This window comes from Colobus angolensis, unplaced genomic scaffold (assembly GCF_000951035.1).
Source record: "Colobus angolensis palliatus isolate OR3802 unplaced genomic scaffold, Cang.pa_1.0 Scaffold24, whole genome shotgun sequence".
Classification (NCBI taxonomy): Eukaryota; Metazoa; Chordata; class Mammalia; order Primates; family Cercopithecidae; genus Colobus; species Colobus angolensis.
The window spans coordinates 12,598,094-12,609,424 of record NW_012115599.1 but is presented as its reverse complement, the minus strand read 5'-3'; the positions used below and the strand labels follow the sequence as shown (position 1 = coordinate 12,609,424).

Sequence of the window (11,331 nt, the reverse complement as noted above, 5' to 3'; positions counted from 1 at the left end):
TCTCAAAAAAAAAAAAAAAAAAAAAGACAAAAGATGAGCCGCTGTATGGAAATTGCACCTTAAATAACACAACAGTTAAAAAACCCAACATTGTAAACAACAAACGAAAATTTAGAAGGAAAGAACTTTCTCCTAAGAAAGGCATGTAATGCTGTCATGCAGTGTTTTTTAGAGACACAGTGTCAGTCTGTTGCTTAGCCTGGAGTGCAGAGGCACCATCATAGCCCACTACACCCTCCAAGGATCAAGGGATCCTCCCACCCCAGCTCTTGAGTAGCTGGGACTACAGGCACGAGCCACTGCATCCAGCTAATTAATTTTTTTTTTTTTTTTTTGTAGAGACAGAGTCTCGCTTTGTTGTCCAGGCTGGTCTTGAACTCTTGGCTTCGAGCAGTTCCAAAGTGCTGGGACTATCGGTGTGAGCCACTGCACCTGGCCGATGAAGAAGTTTTGAGAGTAAAATCTATTAGGACAAATCTCTAAGATTGAATGGCTTATTCTATCAGATTATCTGGGATGAAATAGCATTAGCTGTATTAGTGATTGATATGTTTTGTTTGGATGATGGAGAGAATCCTGCTATCCAAACCAACTGCTTCAGTGTTGTGTTATATCTTTGTTTAAAGAGAAGCCTGTGGTGTGGCTTAGCAGTGAAAATATTTTGCTGTAGATTTGGGTAGGAAGCTTAGAAGCCAAGGCTCTGGCTGTGATCACCTCCTCAATGGAAAAAATGGTGAAGGAAGCAAAGTGTATTTGTGAACTTTTTTATTTCTCCCAGGAGGGTTCAATTTCTTACAGCTGAAGCCGCCTGACTGTTGCAACTTATTGACCCTATTATTTGCAATAAAAGATTCTGAATTACAGAGGGCAGGATATTGTGAGAGTTGAGTGAATGCTGGGTTAAGTCCCATTTCTGTTATTTACTTAGTTCCATCTTTACCACTGGCTAGCTGTGAGTCTTGAGCAAGTCATTAAACTTTTTGGCCATTTGTTTCCTCATTGGCAAATGTAGATTTGGACTAAACAATTGTTTAAGATTCCTTCTAGCTCTGAAATTCTGAGAATCTGCAAATCTAAGAATTTTCACTTCCCAAAATTGTGGTACATTTTCACAGAGATATCTGAGAGCCTTTCCCTGTTGTCTCTTTGGCAGATTGCAATCCTCTGGCAGAAATGAAACTTGATCAAAATCTGTTTTTCCAACCTGATTTCATCTTAGCTTTTACACTCTGTAACAGTAACAGATGGCCAGAAAATGTTTTCCCACATACTTTAAGTGGAATAAATAGCAGGCTGCCATTAGCCTTTTTAGCTGCCCTTGGACTCAGAATGATACTATCCTCAATTAGGAACACAAATGCTTTTTTTTTTTTTTTTTTTGCCAGGGACTGTGGGGTATAGAAAGAGAAGTATACAACATAATGATTCTCAAGAATTCAGTATCCGGTTGCAGTTTGTGAATTTTAGACTGGCAATTGAAGGTGACTTGGAATAATTGGTTTTATCATCACATTGCTGCAGTTTAACCCAGTTGTACTCCATTATAGGCAGAGAGTTTGAGCTTTTTTTCCCTCTCCAGGTGATGAGAGAGCTGAAACTTGGGCCTCTTGTATAATTCTCAGAGCTGTGATTTCCTTGGCTGAGCAAACCTCCCCAACCCTACCCAACAACAGTCAGGCCCATTTTTTCAAAAGCAGGCCAGGCGTGGTGGCTCACACCTGTAATCCCAGCACTGGGAGGCCGAAGCAGACAGATCACGTGATGTTTAAAAAAATCTTTTATTTTTATTTTTATTATTTTTATTTTTTGAGACAGAGTCTCGCTGTGACAGCCAGACTGGAGTGCAGTGGGACGATCTCAGCTCACTGCAACCTCCACCTCCAGGTTCAAGCGATTCTCGTGCCTCAGCCTCCCAAGTAGCTGGGATTACAGGTGTGCCACCATGCCCAACTAGTCCTTGTATTTTTAGTAGAGATGAGGTTTCACCACGTTGCCCAGGCTGGTCTCAAACTCCTAGGCTCAAGCAATCCACCTGCCTTGGCCTCCGAAAGTACTGGGACTAGCAGGTGTGAGCAACCGTGCCCGGCCATCTTTTTTTTTTTTTTAAACATATTCTTTGGTATTGCTCTAAAATGCAGGCAAAATCAGTTAAAGAATTCTTAAACTGCCTTTTTTGAGAAGCTTGAATAAGGCAGTATCAATTTTTTGTTGACTCCTAAAAGTAAACTCATAAGTAAAAAAGCATATATATGTTATATCATTATTACAGTCACAGGAGAACCGCTCATGGTGGTCCAGCAGACATGCATGCAGCATCAGCAGTCCTTCGAGTGCCTGAAGAACTCTTGGTTGTTTAGTGTTGTTCAGGTTTTGGTGATTACTTGCTTGTATTGTTAATCTTAGACCTGATGGCACAGTATCCTCTGTGTTCTCTTGTCAGCGTGTTGCTAGAGACTGGGTGTCACTGCTGGAATGGTGGTAAATTAGCCCTGGGCATACTTAAGAAAAAGTTTGTTAATCTGGTTGAGTTGGTGAAGTGCAGAAAGGTTTTTGATGGAGTTACACTATTAACTTTACCAAAAAAGTTTAGATGTATTCCTCTTACACAGGTTAAGCAGTCTATGGTAGATTATAAAAAGTGAAAGAATGTCCTCCAACCACATCTGAGATACCTTATAAATTTATTCTGTGCCAAGTGTGTTTTGGGGAAACTTCATAATATTAAAATGTTAATAGAAGTAAAAACCAGTGAGCCCACCTGTGTTCATAATACCTCTTCTTGGCCTGTCATCTGGGGCAAACTGCTTCATATCTGAACCTCATGCTCTTCCTCTGAGCAATGGAGATAATAATGCATACCTCATGTGTGATATTGCAAAGATTAATTGAGATGTTATAAAGACCCTTTATTCAGTGCCTGGTGCAAAGTAAAATGTCATTTTTATTTGTTGTTTGGTTTTACTGGTCCAGGCCAGAGAATAATGCCTTTTCCCGCTTGTGGTGTACAAAATAAGTTGTTTTTTGTTTGTTCGTTTGTTTGTTTTGAGACAGAGTCTTGCTCTGTTGCCCTGGCTGGAGTGCGGTGGTGCAATCTCAGCTCATTGCAACCTCTGCCTTCTGGGTTCAAGTGATTCTCCTGCCTCAGCCTCCCTAGTAGCTGGGATTACAGGCATGTGTCACCATGCCTGGCTAATTTTTGTATTTTTAGTACAGATGGATTTTCTCTATGTTGGCCAGGCTGGTCTCGAACTCCTGACTTCAGGTGATCCTCCTGCTTTGGTTTTCCAAAATGGTGGGATTATAGGTGTGAGCCACCACACCTGGCCAAATTATGTTTTAAAAATGAAATTTTCTTTTAGCTGACAAAAGGATATTGATCTGGTCCAGCCTATGGGGCAAAAAGACATACAATTATTATTTTGTTATTTGTTTGTTTCTTTTGAGACAGAGTCTCGCTTTGTTGCCCAGGCTGTAGTGCAGTGGTGCAAACTTGGCTCACTGCAACCTCTGCTTCCCAGGTTCGAGTGAATCTCATGCCTCAGCCTCCCAAGTAGCTGGGATTACAGGCATGCCCCACCTTGGCCTGGCTAATTTCATTTGTGATTTTTTAGTAGAGATGGGATTTCACCATGTTGGCCAGGCTGGTCTCGAACTCCTGGCCTCAAGTGATCTGTCCGCTTCGGCCTCCCAGTGCTGGGATTACAGGTGTGAGCCACCGTGCCCGGCCTGCATTTTAAAATAAGCATTCCGAAGTAATTAAAATCCATGTGATCAGAGGACCATAGTTTGAGACGCAGTGCCCTAAAAACTGGCAAGGTTAGGATGAAATGTAATACAGTATGATATACTTTTTTTGTTAAGGCTTGAAAAATACGTTTATTTATATGGAACTGTAAATAGATTTTGCAAAGAACACAACGTAGAAATTAGATACTTAGCACTTAGTATAATTACTCTGAGAATGTCAGTGCTAGCTAACAGTATAACTTATTCTTGACTGTGTTTATGTTTTATTTTATCTGAAGTATGTTTCTCGTTTTTCAGAGAAGTCGTCAGTTTGAAAAGGTCCATCTCACTTTCTTTTCTTTAAAAGTGGCTGGGCAGAGTGGCTCACACCTGTAATCCCAGTACTTTGGGAGGCTGAGGTGGGAGGATTGCTTGAGCCCAGAAGTTCCAGACCAGCCTGGGTAACAATGGGAGACCCCATCTCTACAAAAAATAAAAAAAAAAAATTTGCTGGGTATAGTGACATGCACTTGTGGTTCTAGCTACTCTGGAGGCTGAGATGGGAGGATCACTTGAGCCCCAGGAGGCTGAGGCTGCAGTGAGCCATGATTATGCCACTGCACTCCAGCTTGGATGACAGAGTGAGACTGTCTCAAAAAATAAAATAAAAATGGCTTTTTATCATACGAAAGAGCAGTTTATCTTAGTGGTTCTCAGCCTTTTCTCCTTACTCCTGCCTCTCAGAGGGATCCTTACTCCCATCCCTGACAGTGGCTCATTTCTACAAGAATTCTCAGCTGGGGTAGAAAGGTAACATCTTATCAGGATCTGTGCGGTTGGAGAGGAGGAGACATGTAGTTGTAGTCTTCAAAACTCATTCTGCTTATTAAAACATTCTTATCTTTCTAAAACTAGTAGTACTTCTGAAGTATGTCCTGCCCCAATTTCTGGATTGATAGGCTCTCCTGGACCACTTAAGATTAGAGGAAGGGTTGCTAGGACAGTAGAAGGAAATAATTATAATATTTTATTTAAATACATAAGAGACTTGAAAGCCTGCCTGTGCCTAGTGATTACAAATAATGTTGAGTTCTGTTTTCTGCTTTCCCTTCTCTCAGGACTGTCTCCTCAGAGTTCTTAGGGGCATGCACTGTCTTCCTTTACTTCTTTTTGTTGTTGTCTTATTAGGAAATATGTAGATGAGTTTATTTCTCTTTCGTACCCCAGTCCTATTTTCTTGTAGATAGCCATTTGTTTAGGAAAAGGACTGAAAAGCCATTTCTTTCTGGAAGAGAAATAATCACCTTCCCTCTGTGGCAAGTTGTTTTTAGAGGAAAGGAACCATTTATTGAAAACTTGTCTTTTTGGTTCAGAGAATAAAGTTAGTTCATACTCAGTAAATGTAGATTAAATTTTTTTAAGTGAATTAAAATCAGCAGAAGTATGTATAAGGGCCTGGGATTTTATTTTACTGTATTTAGAAGCTAATTATTAACTCCTACTGTTTCATGGATGCTGGCAGAACACACAAGGCTTCTGGATCAGATACAAAGGACTTTATTACTCACAGCCTATTTTTCATGGCCCAGCAAGCAGCATAATAAATATAATGTTTATGTCAATTTTCCTTGCCCCCAGAGTCCTATGGGAGTGACATGAATGGGTCCAGATGGATGCCTGCATATGTGTTATAGGAATAGAACACTGAACTTGGGGAATCCACTGCTTTTATAGTAAATGGTAAGCAGGCCTGTTCTTTGTCCTAGTGGGAGAGATTATTTCCTTACTCAAAGCTGTTCTCTGCAAACACAGTCCTGAGAAGAGGCCTGAGTAAGAAGTGGTTAGGACCATGCATTATTGACAGGCCCAGCAAGACATATAGGATTAAGAGAGACCCATGGGGCTGGGCACAATGGCTCACATCTGTAATGCCAGCACATTGATAGGCAAGTGGATCGCTTGAACCCAGGAGTTTGAGACCAGCCTGGGCAACATGGCGAAACCCTGTCTCTACAAAAAATATAAAAATTAGCCAAGCGTAGTGATGTGTGCCTGTAGTCCCAGCTACTAGGGAGGTTGAGGTGGGAGGATAACCCGAGGCCAGGAGGTCGAGGCTGCAGTGAGCCATGATGGTACCACTGCACTCCAGCCTGGGTGACGGAGTCAGATCCTGTCTCAGAAAAAAAGAGACTTAGTGGAGGAATAGCATTCCCAACACTAAGTACGTAAATAGATAATTGATAGAAATCTTAGAAAAATTTGTTATAAAATATTTGCCATACAAAAGGTATGGAGTAGCATAATGAAAAGCCATACAGTCACCTCTCAACTTGAGAAATAAGCGTTATCCATACAGTTGAAGCTTCCTGTCGACCCCTCCCCTTACCCCACAGGTAAGCACTTTCCTAAATTTGTCATCATGCCAGTGCATTCCTGTGTATCCCTTAATATCATACAGTATTGTTCACAAACTTCTAAAAATGATTTTTACTATCATTTAAAAATTGTTAAAGAGCTGTTTTCATAGTACCTTCTTAAGTACTTTAGAAAAACATTGCAAAGATAAACTTTGGCACGTCATGATTTTATGGTCCAAGGAAAAGCAAAATCACTAAAACACAGTTTAGTAAAAGGAAAAGATACATATAGTGAAAAAAGTTGGTAAATATATAGATATGTAACTCTAAACTGTTAGCATCTAACATATGTAAACACGAAGTATAGTTAAGTTTGGTGGACAAAATACAATTCATGATTGGGGTGAAAATAGTGACTATGAGAGGCAGCAGCAGTGAATTACAGGAGCGAGATTAATTTAGACAGTTGGTCTTACAGGAGATAGGGTTATGCTATGAGGAACTGGCCTTAAATTGATCCAGCCAAAAAGATGAGAGAAGGGAACTGGGAGTAGTTAGCCAGCAGGGCAGTTAGCTAAGAGATATGTGGGCCAGCATTCTGTTGGGTCACCATTTGGATTAGGAAGAATGGCCAAGACTAAGCCCCTTACCTTGAAGAGCTTAATCTAATTGAGCAGGGGTGGTTATATTATGTGTTTGAGAATTAGAGAATATCCCAAGACTCTGTCATATGATTATGAACTAAACACGCCTTACAGATTCCAGGAATGGAGAATAAAAGAGTTTAATGTGAGTTACAGCAGTGAAGGAAAGAAGGCTTCAGGGAGAAGTCTCCAGTTCAGCCTTGCATGGCAGATAGTGTTGTGGAGGGAAAGGGAGTGGCTGGTGAGAGCACAGGAGCGAGGACTGGAGCAGTGAGGAATAGTGAGAGGACTGGCCTGTGCGAATATTTTATTTCAAGACCGTTTGACCGATAGAGTTTCCTGTGGTCTAGATTTTGCTGATTGCACACTTACAGTGTAGTTCAGCAGTTTTCATCTGTCCTCAGGATTTCCTTCAAATTAGCAGCCGGACCCAGTGGCTTGATGACATTCAAGTTTAGTCTCTTTGGGAAGACTATAGAACTGGTTGTTCTTTTTTCATATCAGTAAAGATATGTGTAGGGGTCTGGGATTTCATTTTACCCTGCTTTAATAAGCCGATAATTAGCCTGGTACTGTTTCACATCCTTAACTTCATGTAGCTCCCTCTTCTGTTATTTCAAGTAGTGCTAAAAAATATAACAGCTTCCTGAGATAATAGGTCTCTGTTCCCCTCCCTTACTTTTATCTAGACCACCTCTTTTCTTCATTTCTGTCATCCCTATCTTGCTCATTTTTAATTCTTTTCTGTGTGGGAGTCCTTTCCGAGGAAGGAGCTTGGGAAGGTTAGTTTCATGAGTTTATAGGACTAGACTGCTCCAGCTCCTTGGGTCTCACTAAGGATCCCTTGCAGTGGATAGTGTCAGTTACTGTGTCAAATCAGCCCCCATTGCTTTTCATGCCTCAACCTCAGCCTCCTGAGTAGCTGGGACTACAGGCATGCACCACCGTGCCTAATTTTTGTTTGTTTTTTTGTGGAGATAGGGTCTCGCTATGTTGCCCAGGCTTATCTTGATCTAGGCTCAAGCGATCCTCCTGTCTCAGCCTCCCAAAGTGCTGGGATTATAGGCGTGAGCCACTGTGCCTGGCTCCCTCTGTCTTTTTTATGTGAGGGTTCAGAAATATCGAAAGACTACATTGCCATTGCTACAGCTATTGCCCCAGAATCCTCATTGTAGGTTCTTTAGTAGGGTGATGACACAATCATAAGTAGAATCATAGGTCTCACTTAACATCTTTTATGGTGTAGAGATAGTGTGGTCCGAGTACATTTGTTCTGGCTGGTCTGAGTACGGTGTTGTTTACAACTAATTGATCACAACCAGTTACAGGTTTCTGTGTTCCTTCACGCCTACTGCTTCACTTGACTAGCCTTAACAAATGTTCTTTAATTTTTTCTTTAGATTCAGAAGTGTTTTGGCTGTAATACCCAGTTAGCAGATTCCCATGGAAATAATAGCTTCTTATCATTACTCTTTTCAGGTTCACTAAGAATCTTTCCCCAGACAAAATCAACTTGAGCACCCTGAAAGGGGAGGGTCAGCTGACCAACCTGGAGCTGGATGAAGAGGTTCTACAGAATGTACTGGAGCTGCCCACCTGGTTAGCCATCACTCGGGTCTACTGCAACAGGGCCTCCATCCGGGTGAGAATGAGGGTCAGAATGCTGCTGTTGTCTTCGGCCAGCAGGCCTGCCTTCTGGAGGGTCAGCTACCACAGCCCTGAGACTTTGCTTTCCTCTTTCAGATCCAGTGGACAAAGTTGAAGACACACCCAATTTGCTTGGTAATGACCTTTCTTGATTGCAAGTAATCAAATGGGGATGGCCAGGGTAGGCTTTTAGAAGATGAGGGAGAAAATGATAGGCTAACCCTTTTAGGAATGGTGAGTGTCTCCTTATGTCCCTGTGAGCTTCTCTCTGAGACAGTGTGACTATTGTCTGAGCTTATTCTGGAACTGCTGTGTGGTATAGGATTAGCACTGGGACACAAGACCCAGGACTTCTCAGTTGTTTTCTCAGTTTTAGTGTAACAATTATGGCTGCCTAGGCTCTAACCTTAGACTTTCCTATTTTCCCTTGAATTTTTTTTTTTTTTTTGAGATGGAGTTTTGCTCTTATCACTAAAGCTGTAGTGCAATGATACAGGCTTGGCTTACTGCAACCTCTGCCTTCTGGGTTCAAGCAGTTCTCCTGCCTCAGCCTCCTAGGTAGCTAGGATTACAGGCATGCACCACTATGCCCAGCTAATTTTGTATTTTTAATAGAGACGGGCTTTTGCCATGTTGGCTACGCTGGTCTCGAACTCCTAACCCGCCTCAGCCTTCCAAAGTGCTGGGGTTACAGGCGTGAGCCACCGTGCCTGGCACTCCTTGAAATCTTAACAGAGGAAAAATTAGAAGTTTGGTTTGGGCTGGGTGTGGTGGCTCATGCCTGTAATGCCAGCATTTTGGGAGGCAGAGCTGGGTAGATCACCTGAAGTCAGGAGTTCAAGACCAACCTGATCAACGTGGTGAAACCCCATCTCTACTAAAAATACAAAAAATTAGCCAGGTGTAGTGGTGGCGGGTGCCTGTAATCCCAGCTACTCGGGAGGCTGGGGCAGGAGAATTGCTTGAACCCGGGAAGTGGAGGTTGCAGTGAGCTGAGATCACCCTCCAGCCTGGGCGATAAGAGTAAGACTCTGTCTTGAAAAAAAAAAAAAGAAGAAAAAAGAAAGTTTAGTTTGGATTGACTATTGAACGATTATCAGTTGAGGGTCCTTCAGAGGCTGGACAATGTGTGTCTTTATCCCGAAAACTGGAATCCCCAGGAACAATAATATTCCTGCAACTTGGATTTGTGTTTTATCTTTTTGCTCTGAGCTCATCCCATACTTGTCATGGGGTTCTGCTGCTAATGGAAATGGAAGGGGGAAAATGAGGACTCTCCTTGCATTTTAGTTTGTTCGTTCGTTCATTTGTTCGTTCGTTCATTCATTCATTCATTCATTCATTCAGTAAATATTGATTGTCTGCCCACTGTGGGTATAGCACTTGACTAGGCTCTGGAGCACAGAGATGAATGACACAGTCTGTGCTGTCATTGTGCTGTGTGTGTATTTGTGTAAATGCTTAGCTCTCCTTGACTTTTATTTCAGTGTCTGGATAAGGTAGAGGTGGAGATGAAGACATGTGAGGATCCTCGGCCCCCCAATGGACAGTCTCCCATTGCCCTTGCTTCAGGACAGAGGTTAGTTGCTTTGAACCCTGTTATTTCCAACATATCAGTTGCTCTAGATCCCCTTTTAGTTAAAAAATAAAAACTTTTTATTACGGAAATTTTCGAACTTACACTAAAGTAGAGAAAATGGTATAAGAACCCCCATATACCCAAGATTTGATTTCAACAATTATCAACACTTTGTCATTCTTCTTTTTTGTTTTTTCTTTTTTTTCCCAAGATAGAGTCTTGCTCTGTCACCCAGGCTGGAGTGCAGTGGTGTGATCACAGCTTACTGTAGCCTCGACCTCCTGGGCTCAGTCAGTCCTCCTACCTCAGCCTCCCAAGTAGCTGGGACCACAGGCACACATCACCATGCCTGGCTAGTTTTTCATAGCAATGGGGTCTCACTATGTTGCCCAGGCTGGTCTTGTGAACTCCTGGCCTTAAGCGATCCTCCCACCTCAGCCTCCCCAAAGCCCTGGGATTATGGATGTGAACCACCGTGCCCAACGTTGTCATTCTTTTTTCTTTTTCTTGCCAGTTTGTGTATGTGTATGTATGTGCATGTGGACACTATAGTACTTGAAAGCAAATCTCAGAAACCATATGATTCCACTTGCAAATACTTTTTTTTTTTTTGAGATGGGATCTCACCCTGTCACCCAGCCTGGAGTGCAGTGGTGTGATCTTGGCTCACTGCATCCTCTGCCTCCCAGGGTCAAGTGGTTCCCCACCTGAGTCTCTTAAGTAGCTGGGGCCACAGGCATGCCCCACCATACCTGGCCAATTTTTTGTAGTTTTGGTAGAGACGGTTTCACCATGTTGCCCAGGCTGGTTGTGAACCCACCTGCAAATACTTTCATATCATGTCTTTAACAGACAAGGACTGGAAAAAAAATATATTGCTATCACATTAAAAAGAATTAACAGGCCAGGTGTGGTGGCTCACGTCTGTAATCCCAGCACTTTGGGAGGCTGAGGTGGGCATATCACCTGAGGTCGGGAATTCGAGACCAGCCTGGCTAACATGGTGAAACCCCATTTCTACTAAAAATAAAAACTCCATTTCTACTAAAAATAAAAAAAAACAGCCGGGTGTGGTGGCAGGTGCCTGTAATCCCAGCCACTCAGGAGGCTGAGGCAAGAGAATTGCTTGAACCCGGGAGGTAGAGGTTGCAGTGAGCTGAGATTGCGCCATTGCACTCCAGCTTGAGCAACAAGAGTAAAACTCCATCTCAAAAACAAACAACCCCACAAGAATTCCTTAATATCATCTAATACCTATTTCATAATCAATTTTCCTGAATTATCTCTAAAATATATATATATGTATACATATATTTTTTTCTTTTTTTGGTTTTGTGACAGGGTCTCGCTCTGTCACCCAGGCTGGAGTGCAGTGGCA

The 11,331-nt window shown here is 42.2% G+C and overlaps 1 protein-coding gene across 1 annotated transcript in view; it reads left to right on the top strand.

Moving 5' to 3' along the window:
* UHRF1BP1 (UHRF1 binding protein 1) overlaps positions 1-11,331 on the top strand; it is an 85,943-nt gene that overhangs the window by 20,989 nt on the left and 53,623 nt on the right. The window contains exons 2-4 of the mRNA XM_011945403.1: positions 8,207-8,369; positions 8,471-8,509; positions 9,862-9,953. Coding sequence (XP_011800793.1) covers positions 8,207-8,369; positions 8,471-8,509; positions 9,862-9,953 — 294 coding nt within the window. The remainder of the gene's footprint in view (positions 1-8,206; positions 8,370-8,470; positions 8,510-9,861; positions 9,954-11,331) is intronic.